This window comes from Hypanus sabinus, chromosome 7, assembly GCF_030144855.1.
Source record: "Hypanus sabinus isolate sHypSab1 chromosome 7, sHypSab1.hap1, whole genome shotgun sequence".
Lineage (NCBI taxonomy): Eukaryota > Metazoa > Chordata > Chondrichthyes > Myliobatiformes > Dasyatidae > Hypanus > Hypanus sabinus.
In genome coordinates this window covers 7590019-7608562 of record NC_082712.1, presented here as the reverse complement: position 1 = coordinate 7608562, position 18544 = coordinate 7590019, and the positions used below count along the sequence as shown (strand labels likewise).

The 18544-nt window shown below is 45.1% G+C and overlaps 1 protein-coding gene across 1 annotated transcript in view; it reads left to right on the top strand.

Annotated features, from left to right (window-relative positions):
- The window catches only part of LOC132396535 (G protein-coupled receptor kinase 6-like), a 173499-nt gene that overhangs the window by 140665 nt on the left and 14290 nt on the right, over positions 1-18544 (top strand). The window contains exons 6-12 of the mRNA XM_059974137.1: positions 1367-1459; positions 1649-1712; positions 3391-3531; positions 9590-9780; positions 12573-12610; positions 13524-13613; positions 16887-17095. Coding sequence (XP_059830120.1) covers positions 1367-1459; positions 1649-1712; positions 3391-3531; positions 9590-9780; positions 12573-12610; positions 13524-13613; positions 16887-17095 — 826 coding nt within the window. The remainder of the gene's footprint in view (positions 1-1366; positions 1460-1648; positions 1713-3390; positions 3532-9589; positions 9781-12572; positions 12611-13523; positions 13614-16886; positions 17096-18544) is intronic.

Sequence of the window (18544 nt, the reverse complement as noted above, 5' to 3'; positions counted from 1 at the left end):
ACAGAGACCATGAGACGAGGGAGCAGAATTAGGCCTTTCAGCCGAAAGAGTCTGCACTGCCATTCCACCATGGCCATTAACTTTCCCTCCCTTCTCCCCATAACCTTCGATGCTCTTACTAGTCACTAACCTAGCAACCTCTGCTTTAAATAACCCAAATGTTTTGGCCTCCACAGCCACTGTGGCAATGATTTCCACAGATTTACCACTCTCTGGCTAAAGAAATTCCTCCTCATCTCTGTATTGAGGCTGGATTGGTAACATCCTCTTCATATACACTCTAGCTCCGACTTTCAATATTTGATAGGTTTTAATGAGATTCTCCCCCCCCCCTCCCCAATCTTCTAAACTCCTGTGAATACCGGCCCAGAGCCATCCTTTCATTCCCTAGATCATTCTGATAAACTTCCTCTGAACGGTCACTAATCCTTTCTTAGATAAGAGGCTCAAAACTGCTCACAATACTCCAAGTGCGGTCTAACCAATGTTTTATAAAACCTCAGCATTACATCCTTTATTGTATATTCTGGCCCTCTCAGAATGATTGCTAATATTGCATTTGCCTTCCTGACCACTGCAAGTTAAGCTTTCGGACAGGGGTTCCCAACCTGGGGTCCCTTGCTTAATGATGTTGGTACTTGGCATAAAATAATGTTGGGAACTCTTGCTTTAGGGAACCCTGCATGAGGTCTCCCAAGTCCCTTTGCATGTCTGATTTTTGATTCCGCTCCCCATTTGGAAACTCAGAAAATGCAAGAGAAACTCAGCATTATCAGGCAGCATCTATGGAGAGGAAAAAAACAGGTGTTTTGGTAACTAGAGAAGGTAGATTAAAGGTAATTGTCTCTGAACCCAAGGAGCAACGGAGAATTTTTTAATGAACGTTGAGATGATCTGCGAATCATTTCCCAACAGTGTGATGAAGTTAGATTAAGCCTAACTTACACCAAAGAAAGGTAAAGAATTGAGCAACACACACAGAAAGCTGGAGGAGCTCAGCTGGTCAGGCAGCATCAATGGAAATAAATAAACAATTGACGTTTCAGACCAAGACTTTTCATTAAGACCCGTCAGGTCTCAGCCTGAAGCATTGGCTGTTTATTCCTCTCCATAGATGCTGCCTGACCTGACTTCCTCCAGCATTTTGTATCTGTTACAATGGCTTTCCAGCACCTGCAAATTTAGAAACTAGTCCACACCTTTCTTCCTTCTGTCAAGGTGCATGGGTCAGGCAGTAACATTGGTGTGGCCAGCGATAACTCTCCCAGAGATAATTTTTAATCTTTTGCCAGCACCTTTTAACTGGTTTCCTATTGATACAGCCTTTAATGGCAGATATTTTAATAGCACCAAATTTCAATTGCAGATATGTCCATGATTACCTGAGTGGGGGACCCTTCACGGAGTACCAGGAAAGCATGTACTTTTCACGATTCCTGCAGTGGAAATGGTTGGAAAGGTAAAACCCCTTTACACAAGATTACACAGAGTCTCTCGGGTCTGACTTGAGTCTGTTCTGCCTGTGGTACCAGGTACATCCTTTTCGCCTCTGGGAGCCTCAGAGTGCTGTCCGTCCTTTCCTCCATTCAGACTTCATTTCCCTTGCCTGGCATATTGAGTAACAGTTTCACCTTTCTTCATCTTTCAGGCAGCCAGCAACAAAAAATACTTTCAGACATTACCGGGTGCTCGGGAAAGGAGGATTTGGTGAGGTGAGTGTGTAAGATTGATGGAATTAACAGCTAGCATTCCTCAGGGCACAGGCTTGGAATAGAAGGATGTCCCTTTCAAATGGAGATGAGGAGGAATTTCTCAGATGATGGTGAATCAGTGGAATTAATAGCCACAGATGGCTGTGCTTGCCAAGTCACTGGGTGTGTTTAAAACAGAGGTTCATAGTTTCTTGATTGTTCAGGGCATCGCAGGTTACGAGGAGAAGATAGGAGAATGAGGTTGGGAGGAATAATAAATCAGCCTTGATGGAATGACAGCAGACTCGATGGGCTGAATGGCCTTATTCTGCTCCTATATCTTATGACCTTATTCTAACAAATCGCCCATTAAGTTAATGCTTGTCTTATCGCTTAGATTCATTGAGTCATAGAGCATAGAAGCACACCCATGTCAATCATGAGGCCTGTCTATTGCCAATTCATTTGCCTCACATCCCTCTAAACCAGAGGTTCCCAAGATGGTGTCCATGGACCCCTTGGTTAATGGTCAAGGTCCATGGCATAAAAAAGTTTGGGAACTCCTGCTCTAAACCTTTCTTACCATGCCCAAGTGTCTTTCAGTCATTGTAATTGTATCTCCCTCTATCACCACTTCTGGCCACTCACCATATAATCAAACCCCTCTGTGTGAACAACTTGCCTTTCAGTCCCATTTTGAATCTTTCCCCTCTGCCCCTCAGTCCCCATTTAAAATTTCCCCCTCTGCCCCCCAGATAATTTTGAAAGCTTTCCCCTTTACCCTTTGGTCCTCCTTTAAATCTTGCCCACCGTCCCTCAGACCCCCCCCCCCCAAACAACAGATACGCTCTGGTTTTGGTTTGTCCCATTCTGGGAGAAAGACTGTGGACATGCACTCTACCTAATATTGATATAATTTTGTAAATCTCTTAAGTACTCAACCTCCTTCACCCTAGGAAACGTATTCCAATCACTCAAGCCCTCAAATCTTGTAAATATTTTGATGTATCTTTTATAGAATATCATACAGGCTCTTTTCCCAAGATGCTGTGCAGAATTTGTAATTTTTAAGATTTTTCTATCATCTGTGACCCCATCTAAGAATTTCTTAAATGTCCCTAATGTATCTGCCTCTAACTCCAGCCCGGCAATCCATTCCTTGTGTTCACCACTCTGTATGTGTGAAAAAACAGTCTTGCCTCTGACTTCCCCTACCTATACTTTTCTCTAATCACCTTAAAATTGTGCCCCCTCGTATTAAGCCACTTCTGCTGCCTGTCCACTTGATATATATCTCTTATTCAGGTGCCATCTTTAGCTTAGTTCCTCCTGTCCATAAATCCAATGATTGGGCATAGATTCCAAAATGAAATTCCTCGCAGTACTCTCGGGGCGTAGGGGTGGGGTGGAGTGACACGGTGGTAACTCTTGTCGAGGTTCTGACTCTCAGCACCTGGGTCCTGATCTCGGGTGCACACTGCGTGACACTTGTGGGTTCTCCCCGTGACCCCCTTGTGTTTGCCCCAGGTGCTCATTGAGGTGGAAGTGAATGTGTTACTGTGTTAAATTAAATAAAAGATCACTGGGAAGAAAATGATGAAGCAGAGGAGAGATCCACCCCTCCGTGTTGGAGCTGGTTTTTAACCCTGGAGGAGCAGTTTTAAGAATTGGGATCATGTGGTGATTGTACTTGTTTCAGGTGTGCGCCTGCCAGGTGCGTGCAACTGGGAAGATGTACGCATGTAAAAAGCTGGAAAAGAAAAGGATAAAGAAGCGGAAAGGAGAAACCATGGCATTAAATGAAAAGCGGATTTTAGAAAAAGTTAACAGTAGATTTGTGGTAAGATTTGTCTCTCTCTTACAAAAGTGTGTGCACTGCAGAGCGGGGCGGCCGCTTTGTCAAGACACTTCGCACCGTCCACTGCACAAGGCCGGATCTCCTGGTGGCATGTATGTCCGTGGCTTTCTCTGCTGCCACAATGATGCCACAACAGGTTGAAGGAGCAATTTTCTGTCTGGGTAGCCTAAACCCTGATGGTATAAGCATTACCTTCTTCCCCTGCCTACTTTTCTCCTTTTCCATTTCCCATTGTGGTTCCTCTCTTAACCCTTTTCCTTATCTGCCCCTCATCTCCCTCTGGTTTCCCCTCCTGCTTCCCATTCTCCCAAGGTCAACTGTTCTCTCTTATCCAATTCCTCCTCCTTCAACACTTTGTCTCTTCCTCCTATCACTTCCTCGCTTCTTACTTCACCCCTCCTCCCCACCCACATTCCCACTCACCTGCCACCACCTTCTTATCCGGCTTCTGCCCCATTCCTTTCCAGTCTCTGCTGGAAACATCAACCGTTTATTCCTCTCCATAGAAATTGCCTGAGCTGCTGAGTTCCTCCAGCATTTTGTGTGTGGTACTGCTGACATAGTTCAATTCAACAATGCCACATTAGATGAAGTTCACGTTAGTACCTACTGAATAGTCCATGCTGACTTTCGCCTTGTTGCAGCTGCTCAAGTTTATATAACTCCTTAAAGTACAGGCACAATAAGGTGCATGTGGTGGCCGAGAAGCTGCAAGGTCCAATTTGGGATTAAATAAATGTAAATCATTCGGGCAGGTGACCAAAGTCTGGTCACTGCAGCAGATTTTAACTCGCCGATGTGAAGAGAAATGTGTGTTTAAGGCAGGAATTTTTTATTCTGCTCATCACGAACACGAGGTTCTGCAGCTGCTGGAAGTCCAGAGTAAAACAAACAAGCTCAGCAGGTCTGGCAGCAACCATGGGAAGGAATAAAGTGGTGATGTTTTGGGCCGAGATCCTACATCAGGGCTCAACAGTTTATTCCATAGAGATCATGTCAGCATGGGAGTCCCCAGTTAAATTTAGACCCTGCTTATCTGGGGAGATGGTTGTATAGGGGATGTGCAGGAAAGAATTTATTTAGACATTTCTTGTGAGGAAGGATTTTGTTTTTAGCCGGAGAGTGATGAATATGTGGATTTGCTTCATAGAGAAAAGCCCCAGTTCACTCAATTAATCCTCATAAGACATGCTGTCCAATCCAGGCAGCATCCTTATAAATCTCCTTTGTACCCTATGTAAAGTGTCCATACAGCTCCTAAAATGAGGCAAACACAACTGAACACAGTTCTTCAATTTCAAAGTTAATTTATTATCAAAATACAGATATGTCGCCATATACTATACTAAGATGAATTTTCTTGTGGCATACACAGTAAATGCTAAGAGACATAATAGAATCGATGAAAAGCCGACAAATAGCCAATATGTAAAAGACAACAAACTGGTAAAAGACAAAAATAACTGCAAAAAAGGGAAAAAACAAACAAAATAGTAATAAACGAATAAGCAATAAATATTGAGAACATGGGATGGTGTTCTTCAAAGTGAGTCCATTGATTGTGAGACCAAGTCAGTGATGTTTCCCCTCTAGTTTTAAACTGAGTTTTAAACCCTGTGGCTCTTGACCTCAGTCCCCTGACTAATGAAGCCCCGTGTACCATTCGCCGCTTAACCACCCTGTCAACTGGCACTGCACCTTTCAGGGAACTGTAGACGTGAACCCCAAGATCCCTCTGTTCCTCCACCCGGCTGATTGTGTTCTTGGGTGGATGTGAGAGATTGTCTTTTTCCAAGTTGGAATTTACCTGTCATTCAGCCGTACACGTGGATACAGCCAAGCAAAACGGTATTCCTCTGGGGCCGAGGTGCAAAATACAGCACTGACAGTCACGCACAGCATTCGGCACGTACGTTTACGAAAACAGAAAAACATGCAGAGGCATAGTCAGAACAACCTGCCCCCCCATAACTAAATCAGTGATGTAGCCTGAGTGTCCCTGAGTGTTATGGCCTGTAAATTACTGGTGTGTGGAGCCAGGAATGGGAAAAGATTTTTTACTGGTTGACCAGCATTGCTAGAGGAGATTCACCATATTTATTTGCTCTTTGTTCCTAGGTACTGGTGGAGATTTGCCACTGTCTTGTTTTGAGAGAGCTGGTCTTTCCCTCCTCTTGCCTATTCACTCATTCTGCAGCAAGTCAAAAATAGCCCACCAGTGCCCTCTGCTGGTCAATCCCATAGTTGTAACTGGTCGAACATCAGCTTCTGTTCCCTTCTTCCCCTTATTTATTTCGTTTTTATTTATTTAGAGCAAGGGTTCCCTTGCTTAATACTATTGGTCCATGGCATAAAAAAGGTTTGGAGCTCCTGATTTGGAGATACAGTGCAGAACAGGCCTTCTAGCCAAGTGAACTGCACTGCCCAGCAACTCACCAAGCCTAATCATGAGACAATGTACAATGACCGAACAATTTACTGACTAGTACATCTTTGGACTGTGGTAGGAAACTGGAAACCCCAGCAGAAATCTACATACACAGGAGGGACATACAGACTTCTTACAGGTGGCATCAGATTTAAGCTCCAAACTCTGATGCCCTAAGCTATAATAGCATTTTGCTAACCACTACCCTACCGTGGCACCCCTTTCTAGTTCTGATGAAGGGTCTCAGCCTGAAATGTCGACCGTTTATTCCTCTCCATAGATGCTGCCTGAGCTACTGAGTTCCTCCAGTGTTTTGTGTGTGTTGCTCTGGATTTCCAGTATCTGTTGTGTTTAAAATGTCAGCGTAAAATAATTCTGATTCTTATTTGTTTATTGTTATGTAACTGCACACATGAATACCACCAAACGAAACAACGCTCCTCCTGTGCACTACACTGCACTATACATATAACTCGCAAACAACAGTAAAATGACCACAAGTAAATTAACGAATAATAAAATATATTCCAAAAGATTGACGTCTAAGCACAAGGTGCATTTATGGTACAAGTTAAACGGTATAATGCTGTGTCAGATGGCAGAGGGGAAGAAGCTTTTCCTGAAAGCACACACTCAACGATTCAGGAACAGCTTCTTCCCCTCTGCTGTCCGATTTCTGAATGGACATTGAACCTGTGAACATTACCTCTCAATACTTCTGTTTTGCACTGTATATATAGACATTGTAATTCAGTTTTTTGACATTATTACGTATTGCATTGTACAGCTGCTGCAAAAACAACAGATTTCACGACATGCCAGTGATATTAAACTTGATTCTGATTCTGCTCCTGGCATTATAGGCTCATGATAACCTTCTCTGCTGATTTTAATTTCCTTGTCAATGGACATTTTCCATATGTGGCTGATTGAAGCAATACTTCCCTTCACTTCCATTTGGATTATTTAATGTGTTCGGACTGGGTTCAAGTGCAGTCAAGTCAAGTCAATGTTTAGCTTATTCTGATGTGCACAATTGCATATATACAGTGGAAAACCTGCAGCAGCATCTCAGGCAATTGGCATCATTTACTGTAAGTGGCGTTCACAAGTAACAGTAATTAAGCATACGTTTTTGATCACTCTGTCAGAAACCTCAAATCAGGTGGTCATGGTAGAACTGACAGTTCTTTGGGAAGACCAGATTGAAGCGGTGTTTGAGCGTATGAAATTGAATTAAATTTAATTTAATTGATTTATTTCTTACATCCTTCATATACATGAGTAAAAATCTTTACGTTATGTCTGTGTCCAAATGTGCAATTTATAGTAATTTATAGTAAATATTAGGTACAACAGGACAGTCAGTATAACATAGAAATACAATTGTATCAGCATGAGTTAATCAGTCTGATGGCCTGGTAGAAGAAGCTGTCCCAGAGCCTGTTGGTCCTGGCTTTTGTGCTGTAGTACCATCAGCTGATGGTAGCAGCTGGAAGTTTGTGGTTGGGGTGACTCAGGTCCCCAATGATCCTTCTGGCCCTCTTTGTAAATGTCCTGAATAGTGGACAGTTAGTCCTGAGCCAAGTACCAGGAGCTGGAGGAGCAGTGTCAGAGATGGGTGGAGGGCATAATGCGAGCCTCTAGAGTTGGGGTGTAGAGGGTTTGCTGGCTGCTTGCTCTAGAGAACCCACTCCCTCCTCGGCATTACGGGGACTGCAAAGAAAAGAGCCGTCAGGACTGCCACAGAGGCTGCTTTCTACTTTCTGCGAAGGCTGAGGAAAGTCCATCTCCCACCCCACATCCTCATCACATTCTACAGGGGTTGTATTGAGAGCATCCTGAGCAGCTGCATCACTGCCTGGTTCAGAAATTGCATCGTCTCAGATCGCAAGACCCTGCAGCAGATAGTGAGGTCAGCTGAGAAGATCATCGGGGTCTCTCTTCCCACCATTACGGATGTTTACACTACACGTTGCATCCGCAAAGGAAACAGCATTATGAAGGACCCCATGCACCCCTCATACAATCTCTTCTCCCTCCTGCCGTCTGGGAAAAGGCTCCAAAACATTGGGACAATGTAACCGTTTCTTCCCCCAAGCTATCAGACTCCTCAATACCCGAAGCCTGGATTGACACCTTGCCCTACTGTCCTGTTTATTATTTATTGTAATGCCTGCACTGTTTTTGTGCACTTTATGCAGTCCTGTGTAGGTCTGTAGTCTAGTGTAGCTTTCTCTTTTTTTTCATGTAGTTCAGTCTAGTTTTTATACTGTGTCTTGTAACACCATGGTCCTGAAAAACGTTGTCTCATTTTTACTATGTACTGTACCAGCAGTTATGGTCGAAGTGACAATAAAAGTGACTTGACTTGACTTGCTGAACAAGCCTCCAGGTGGCCATGGATCAATGCTGCTGGGACAGAAGCCGGGGCCCGATCCACCCTGGCTGGGTTGCCTGAGCAAGGGTGTCTGATGTTGTAAGACCTGAAACGCCCGATGACCCCAAGTTATTTCACTGATGATGTGTCCCAGCGCATCCTAGGATGTATTGTAGCATCAAGATTTGGAACAAAGATTCCATTGTCAAGCAAAGTGGTCTTGGTGGGGTTATACTGGGCTGATAAGGGTTGTGTCAGTTAGTTAAGAACAGAATGGTTGAAGGAAAGCAGCTGTTCTTGAATCTGATGGTGTGGGACTTGAGGCTTTTGTATCTGCTGTCCAAGGGGAGCCAGCAGCAAGAAGATGGCATGAACTGGAACGTGGGGATCTTGAAAGGTGTTACCTTCTTGAGGCAGTGCCTCCTGTTAATACTGCAATTCTGGAGAAGGGCTGTGCCTGTGCCTGTATTGGGCAGGGTGCACTAGGTTGTCTGGTAGAGAAGGTTGGGGAAAGAGGTCTGGGGAGGCTGAAGAGAGCTGGACTTTACGTTATTCTACAGATGTACAATAGGGAGCATCCCGGCAAGTTGTGTCACTGCTTGGTACGGCTCTACTATGGGTAGTTAAAACTAGCCAACGCATCACTGGCACCAGCCTACCCGCCACCAAGGACATGTACAGAAAGGGGACAGAAAAGGACGAGGAACATCATGAAGGACCTCACTCACCCTGTCCCACCCTGTCACTGATTGTCCCACTCCCATCAGGAAGGAGGCTCCGTAGCATCCGCACCAAGATCACCAGACTCAAACACAGCTGCTTTCCCCAAGCAGTACGGCTGATCAACACCTCCACCCACTAACTCCACCACTACTTCCTTATTTCCATCAGTCACCTCATGTAGAGTCTAGCATCACTTTATAGACATACAATTAATCTGTGTACATAAGCTATCTTATGTGTTTATACTTATTGTGAGTTATTCTGTTATTATTATTGTTTTATTGTTTTCTTTGTCTTCTGTGTGTTTTTTGTGCTGCATCGGATTTGGAGTAACAATTATTTTGTTTTCCTTACACTTGTGTTCAGAAAATATAACAGAATGGTTTTGAAATGGGCAGTGTAACAAGGGGGAGCAGTCTTTGAGGATGATGGAGTGTGGCATAATTTATGGGGAGTAATTCCACAAAGCTCTGCACACAGCGAGTGATTTCTGTATGTCTGGTTTGCAGGTGAGCTTGGCTTACACATATGAAACGAAGGATGCGCTGTGCCTGGTGCTCACCCTCATGAACGGTGGCGACCTGAAGTTCCACATCTACAATATGGGCAACCCAGGCTTCGATGAGAAGAGGGCCATCTTCTACGCTGCGGAGATCTGTTGTGGGCTGGAGGACCTGCACAGAGAGAGAATTGTGTACAGGTAAATGAGGCTAGTGGAGTGGTGGTTAAAGTTTGGATATTTTTAATCCACTTTTTCCCTCCCCGTTCCTGCTTCCACAGGTCTCCCAATCCCCTGCTCACTCTGTATCCTCCACCCCCCCATCCCCTTTTTAATTCTTTATGCCCCCCCCTCCCACCCCTCGCAGTCTCTGGAACTCATTGGCACCTAGAGAGTTAGGTGTTGACGGGTTGCAGGTAAACTCTTCCCTCTAGTGGTCGACGAGTGAACCGCAGGTTCTGGAAACCTGTTCAATAAGCAGGCTGATACACTAAACACCACCCAGAAAATGCTGGGGAACTCTGCAGGTCAGGCAGTGTCCATGAATGGAAATAAACAGTCAACGTTTCGGGCCAAGGCCCTTCATCAGGATTGGAAAGGGGGTCAGAAACCAGAATAAGGGGATTAGAGGAGGGGACGAGTACAAGCTGGCAGGTTGACAGGTGAGATCGGGGTGGGGGGGTGGGGAAAGATGAAGAACCTGGGAGATGATGGGTGGAAAAGATAAAGGAATGAAGAAAGGAGAAGACTGCAGCCTGAAACGCTGACTGTTTATTTGATGCTGCCTGACCTGCTGATTTCTTCCTGCACTTTGTGTGTTGCTCTGGTTATCTGGCATCCACCAAATCTCGTGTGTTTATAATATACTAACAAGCCTGCTTCAGTTGTATATTTTCTCATTTTCTTCCTCCACCCCTCCATCTACTGTGCTACTTAGGAATGTAATTAGCAGCAATGGATAACCATGTGGTTCTGCATTTAACGGTTGTGGAGTGCATTAGCATTACTGAAGATACTGCTGTAGGATCTTTTGCAAATAAATAGCCGACAGTCGTACGCTGCCTTCCTGCAAAAGAATCTAGTATCAAGGGCTGTGATGGTTCTGAGATGCAGCTCACCTGGTTTAAGAGCAGTCAAGGTTGTGCAATATATTCTGGCCTTAAAAGAATGATACAGCACAAGACAGGCCCTTTGTGTCAGACTAAACCATTATTATGAATAAAGTTTATTTTGATATATCAAAAATTTAGTTAAACCAATGACTCCTACTTAATCTAATCCCTCTTCACCACGCTTGACCACATCGCTCCCTTCACAGGCTGCTCTTGAACACTCCTGCGCTCTCTGACATTGCATTTCAGGCCCCAGTCCCTCTCTGTGAAAACAAAACTCGCCTCACGTATCTCCTTTGTATTTTACCCCCTCACTTGAAGAGCAAGCCCTCAGATATTAGACATATTGGTCCTGGGGAAATGTAGATGGGCTGCCTATTTTATCTGTGCCTTGCATAATCTAATGAACTTCAGGGCTTGTCTTGCTGTTGTTGCCCGTGTTCTGTGAACATGCTGCTGGAATTGTTAACCCATCTTTCCATGAGGTGACCTGGCTAGACCCTTACAGTACAGAACAAGCCCTTTGGCTTCCAGTGTAGTGCCAAACTAAATTAGTAATGAAGTGCCCAACCAAACCAAACTAATCGCTCCTGCCTAAGCAATGTACACATCCGTCCACGTTCTCTGCACTTTCATGCGCTTGTCTCAACAGCTTCTATCATACTTGGCCGAGTATTCCAGGCATCCACCACTCTGTGTAAAAACAAAACTTGCCCTGCACATCTCCTTTCAATTTATTCCCTCACCATCAATGTATACCCTTTGGTTTATTATTGTCACGTGCACTGATGCACAGTGCCATCTGACAGATCATTTCTTCACATCTGTGCACGAAGTAGGCCAAGGAAAGGGCAATAATGATGCAAGGTGGAGTCAGAAGGGAAGTGCAGAGGTGGATAATCAGATGCAAAGCCGTGACGATGCAGACTGTGAGGCTAAGGGTCCATCTTATCAAACTAGGCAACCGTTCAATAGCCTGGCAATGCAGGATCACAACTATCCTTGAGCCTGGTGGTACAGTACGTACTGTTGGGTCTTGGCATCCTCTGCCCAGTGGGAGCAGAGAGAAGAGAGGATGACTGGGGGGAGGGGTGAGGGTCTTTGGTTTTGCAGGCTGCTTTCCTGAGGCAGTGGGAAGTACCGATGTAATCCATAGAGAGAGCCTGGTTTTCACAATGTGTTCATGCCTCTTTTAGGGTAAACTGAAACTTCCCCATGTTAGCAAGGCATTACACAGACATTAATCTTCCTTCCAACAGATGTCCACCATCTCACTCCATTATAGACATTCCCTCTGTTCCAACCATTTCCCTCCCACACCTCTCTGCTGCTTAGACTATCTAGCTTTCTCTCTTTCCAGTTCAAACGAAGGATCTTCGACCCAAAGTGTTAACTGATGCCTCTTTCAACACATGCTGCTTGACTGGCTGAGTGCTTTCAGCATTCTGGTTGTTGTTCCAGATTCCAGCATCTGCCATCTCATTTGTTTTCCATTCCTATCAGAGCTCCTTGCTTGTTCCTTAAGTTCAAGTTTATCATCTTCCGACTTACCTATATACAACCAAACGAAACAGCATTCCTCCTGACCACGGTGCACACACAGCACATAGATCAATAATTCAATAAAACGTAATCCAAAATGCCTGTGAAGTGTGCAGCACAAGCATTTGGTGATGGCAGGGTGTTAGCTCACAGCCTGAAGCGAGAAGCTGTTGCCCAGTCTGGCAGTCCTGGTCCTGACGCTCCATTGCCTCCTTCCTGGTGGTAGTGAGTCAGAGGCTGTGGGATGGGTGGTAGGGATGCTTTGGGCCCTTTGTACACAACGCTCCCGGTACCTGAGACTGACTTTATTTTTTTTCTTCCTCATTCCTCCTCACCTAGAGATTTGAAGCCAGAGAACATATTACTGGACGATCACGGTGAGAGCCTTTTTTTGTTGTCTGTTTGTTCAAGGTTTAGAGAGGGGTTCCCAGCCTGGGGTCCACGGACCCCTCGGTTAATGGTAAAGGTCCATGGCATAAAAACGGTAGGGAACCCCTGGTTTAGATGTTGCAGTGAAGATTATTATGGAAGGTCCAAAACCAAGGTTATACACTTAGTGGCCACTTTATTAGATACTCTACTAGTTAGTGCAAATATCTGATTGGCCAATCATGTGGCAGCAACTTATTGCACAAAATCCTGCAGACCTGGTTGAGGCTCGGTTGCTCAGACCCACCATCAGAATGGAGGAACAAATGATCAAGTGATTTTGACTGGAACCAGACGGGGTGGTTTGAGTATCGCAGAAACTGCTGATCTCCTGGGATTTTCACACTCAATCAACTCTAGAGCAGGGGCTCCCAACCTTCTTTTATGCCATGGATCAATACCATTAAGCAAGGGGTCCATGAGCCTAGGTTGGGAGCCCCTGATGTAGAACTTACAGAGAGAGAATGGTGCGAAAAGGATATTCAACATCCAGTGAGTGGCAGTTCTGTGAGGGAAAACATCTTGTTGATGGGAGAGGGCAGAGGAGAAGGGCCAGACTGGTCCAAATGGAGAAGAAAACAACAGTAACTCAAATAACCACACTTCACAACGTTGTGTACAGTAGAGCACTTCTGAACGCACAACACGTTGAGCCTTGAAGTGGGTGGGTTATAGCAGCAGAAATACCACAGACATACAGGAGGTACCTCATAAGTAGTATAGATGGTGTGGTGGGAATTGAACCCTGAACACGTAGGCTGTAAAGCGCTATGCTAACTAAAGTGCAGGCTGCTGATGAACGGTGAACAGACTCTCCTTGCACTGTCTCCTTGCTGAACTGTCTTTGCTGTTAATTCTCAGGTCACATCAGGATCTCAGACCTGGGCTTAGCCATGCAGATCCCAGAAGGTGAAACAATTCGAGGAAGAGTTGGGACTGTAGGTTACATGGGTGAGTGAAGAAATATCCAACCTACCCACCAAGAACATGAGGCAACTCTAACTCTGTTTTCTCAAAGTGAACTTAAATAAAATCATCTTCCCTGCACTGTCCTAAAACTCATTCTTTGACTCCTATTTACTTATCCTGCCCTCAGCCTCCCTCATCCCATGAAAATCCTTTCTCGTGGGTGGTGGGGTGGAGACGCGTCCTGTCCCTACCAAAAGGAGTGTAAAGCGTTTTTTCCCTCTGCGAGCCTGGCAGGTCTGCCTTGGGCAAGGTGCAGCACCGGCTTATCCTCCTTGATCAGGGTCATGTGAGGCCATTGGAATAGGTGGTGGACGGTCATATCACAGGTCCCGGTTATGCAACCACTGACACCTGGCAGACAGTCTCCTGAAGAGTATTAATAATGGCTGGGGTCACCTGTCTTGTAAAGACACTGCCCAGAAGAAGGAAATAGGAAACCACTTCTGCAGAAAAATTTGCCAAGAACAATCATGGTCAAAGACCACGATCACCCAGGTATACAACATGGCACACGATGATGATGATTATACGACAAGCTGTTAGATAATAGCTGTAAGCTTGAGTTTCAGTGCTGCGGGTTCTGCTTATAGGGATGTCCACAAAATGCCGGAAGAACTCAGCAGGTCAGGCAGCATACGCAGGAATTAACAGCGTTTTGGGATGTGACCCTTCATCGGGAACGGAGGAGAGGGCAGAAAAGCCAGAATAAGAAGGTGGGAGAGGGGAAGGATTACAAGCTGGCAGGTGATAGGTGAAGCCCAGTGAGTGAGACTGTGGGTAGATGGGGAGTGGGGATGAAGTGAGAAGCTGGGAGGTGGGAAAGGTTATGGGCTGAAGAAGGATCTGATAGGAGAGGACAGTAGACCATGGGAGAAAGGGAAGGATGACTAGTACCAGAAAGAGGTGATGGGCAGGTGAGGAGAAGAGAAGGGGTAAGAGGGGAGCCTGAATAGGGAATGTGTAAAGAAAGGAGGAGAGGGAGGAGAAATTACTGGAAGTTAGAGAAATTGATGTTGATGATGTCAGGTGGCAGGCCGCCCAATGGAATATGAGGTGGTGCTTCTTCAACCTGAGTTGGACTGACACCACCCTTTGTCGGGACTTGGACAACTTGGGCCAAGGATCTCAACCTGAATTTTCGGCTGTTTATTCCCCTATATAGATGCTGCCTAACTTGCTGAGTTCCTCCAGCATTTTGTGTGCATCTGTATTGGTCAAGATTTCCAGCATCTGCAGAATTTCTTGTGTTTCTCTTTTAGGGAATCAGGATTTCAGCTTGGCAAATGCCTTGGTGTTCCAGAAAGATGGTGCAGAGCGTAACACAGAACATGACTGGTCCTTCATCCTATAATATTGTGCCAAACTCTTAGCTTACTCTAAGATCAATCTAACCCTTCCTTTCCATATAGCCCTCCATTTTTCAATCATCTAAGGTTTACTTAAATTCCCCAACACTTCTGACTCTACTGCCACCCCGGCTGCATGTTCCACACTGCTACTCTCTCTGACGTCTGCCATGCTTTCGGTTTAGAACCTAGAACAGTACATCACAGTATGGGTCCTTCAGCCCACAAATCTAACGCTTTCCTCTGAGCTAGTATAGAATACACCTCCGTCACTTCACGCATCAAAATGTTCATCCACTGAACAGCCTTGCACCTTGTACGTTCAGTACCTCATTCCACAGATGTTATTTTTGTGTGACAGATGATTTAACTCCATCTGGTTTATTTTCTAATGTTGTAAAAATCAAGATGGGAAAGTAGACTTCAGTGAATGAATGGAAGATTGAAAATCTGGCTGAGAGTTGCCACAACAGCTCCAACCGCTCCTCAAAGTCAGGAAGACTAAGGAGCTGATTTTTGACCTCAGGAGGAGGAAATCAGTGGTCCAAGAGCCAGTCCTCATCGAGGGGTCAGAGGTGGAGAGGATTATCATCATCATCATTTTGTGCCGTGTTGAATGACATGAATGATTATGGTCTTTCCCTGACCGTGATTGATCTTGGCAAATTTTTCTGCAGAAGTGGTTTGCCATTGCTGCCTTCTGGGCAGTGACTTTACAAGTTGAGTGACCCCAGCGGTTATCTTCAGAGAGAGTCTTCCAGCCATCAGTGGTTGCACATACAGGACTTGTGATCTGCACCAGCTGCTCATACGACCATCCACCACCTGCTCCCATGGCTTCACGTGACCCTGATTCAGGGGCTAAGCTGGTGCTACACCTTGCCCAAGGGTGAGGGTCAGCAACATTAAATTCCTTAGCGTTGTCATTTCAGCCGACCCGTCTTGGGCACTGCATGTAAATTCTGACCCTCTTCAACTCTGATTGCAAAACAATAAAGAATCTCAGGGCTGCATATGGTGGCATAAATGTACTTTGATTATAAGTTTACTTTGAACTTTGAAATAAAGTGTGCAGAGATGTAGGCAGGTTATGTGTGGAGCAAGAATATGGCAATTGTATAAGATGTACAGAAAGGGTATGTTTTTTTTAAACTAACAAATATTACTGTGTGATTCAATTTTCTGTCTTCGTCGATAAAATTCAGGGCAACATGCAGCTAGTCATACAACATTGAAACAGGTTTTTTGCCCAACTAGTCCTTGCTGCCAAGATGCCTGTCTAAGCTAGGTCCACTTGTCTGTGTTTTGGTCCATAAACCTCTAAACCAGGCATTCCCAACCTGGGGTCCGTGGCATAAAGATGTTGGGAAACCCTGCTCTAAACATTTCCTATCTATGTACTGTACCTGTCCAGGAGTCTTTTTAATGTTGTTACTGTACCTGTCTCAACCTTTATCAGTTTGTTCCAACTCGTTACTACCTTCTATGTGGAAAAAGATTGCCTCTCAGGTTCCTATTAAATCTTTCCCCTCTCATCTTACACAGGTCGCATATCACTATTACAGTGCCAGAGATCTGGAGTTAATTTCAGGTGTTGTCTAAAGAGTTTGTACGTTCTCCGCAGGATTGCATGAGCTTCCTCTGGGTGGTCTGGTTTCTGCCCATATTCCAAAGACATATGGGTTAGCATGTTGTGGGCATGTTATCTTGGTGACAATGGGTTTTCCCCCAGCATACCACTGGACTGTGTTGGTCGTTGACTCAAACAATAATTTCACTCTGTGTTCAGACAGATAAAGCTAATCTTTTGTCTGTAGTCTGAGTCTCTGATGAACGGAACCGGTTTGTGTGCTGGGATTCAGTTCTCTCTACACTGTGTGTAATCCTGCTCCTGTGTTTGCCTCCCAAGCTCCAGAGGTTATCAACAATGAGCGTTACACCTTCAGCCCTGACTGGTGGGGCCTCGGCTGCCTGCTCTTTGAGATGATTCAGGGCCAGTCGCCTTTCCGAAAGCGCAAAGAGAAAGTAAAGCGGGAGGAGGTGGACCGCCGAGTGAAGGAGGATAGGGAAGATTATTCTGATAAGTTCTCAGCGGAGACTCGTTCCATCTGCAGTATGGTAAGCGAGTCCGGCTCATCTTTGAGTGTGGTAGAAATGGTTAAAACTGGGGTCTGATGGGATATTCGGCCATTCTGGAACAGCTGGGCTTAGACTGCTGATATGTGTGGAGAATAACTTTGGATGATAAGCGCAGAACTCCCAATAAATAAGCACCAGGAGGGAGGATGCGCCTGGGGGTAAATTATGAGTCCTGATAACAGGAAGAGGGAAGAACTGTTAGACTCGTGCTGAGGGATAATTGACATGTCTTTTAAGCGATTGATCATGTATTGACCATGGGAAGCCAAACAAGGTTATGTGAAGTTGTTTGTCTTGCTGTATAAATATACCTAAAAATCACAGTTCTGCTGGCAGTGGAGACTGCTGCAGACTCTCGATGATATCATGCTAGTAAACTCTTAAAACGAAATTCAAAGTCACTCTGGTATTCTTAGCGTTTTACACCCATTGACACTTTCCCCTCCAGGAACTCCTGAAAACATGAGTGCGCAAGGTGAGAGGGGTAGACAACCTGAGACTTTTACCCAGAATGGATGTGGCCGATATGAGGGGCATAACTTTAAGAGAAAATATGGGGGGGGGGGGAGGGCATCAGAGGTAGGGTTTTTTTTACACAGTGTGGTGGATGTGTGGAATGTCTGGGGTGATGATAGAGGCAGATACATTAGGGGCATTTAAGAAAGTCAGGGATTAGGCAGATGGATGATAAAAAAAATGGAGGTTTATGTAGGAAGGAAGAGTTAGATTGACATAGAGTAGGTTAAAAGATTGGCATAAACCCTAGGTCCTGCTGAGGAGTCCTGAATCATTCACTATTTATTCCCTTCTGTAGATGCTGCCCGACTTGCTCCTGCATCATTACGTTCTTTGTTCTATGCAGATGGAAATAGGGGCTTGTGGATTTGGTACCTCAACTGCTGACAGAAAACTGAATTTAAATGTCTTAATGGTCACATAAACCACATGGAGTCATAGAGCACTACAGCACAGAAACAGGCTCTTCTGCCCATCTAGTCCATGCTGACCTGTATTCTGTCTAGCCCCATTGAGCTGCGAGTGGATCCTGGGGACCCTGGGTCCCGAATCATTGACTGGTTTATTCCTCTCCATAGATGCTACCTGACCTGATGAGTTCCTCTAGAGTTTTGTGTATGCTGTTCTTGGTATCTTGCCTGTTGATCTGGAGGCTTACGTGGTGTTTATCAGTTGAAATTGGATGGTTTTTAACCAGTAAGAAATATCTCTGCTTCGGGCAATGGCACCAGAGTAGAGCTGAAAAGAGTAAGCAAAAGAGCTGTTCCTGTTATGTCTCCCCTCTTGCTTTGAAACAGAGGTACCTCTTTTGCCCTTCATAGGGAGACATGTGTGTTGAATACCAGGTGAATCTGCAGTCTTTGGGCTACTGCAAGGCTGTGTCTTTATTGGTGCTTTGCTGCACGCTTGAGT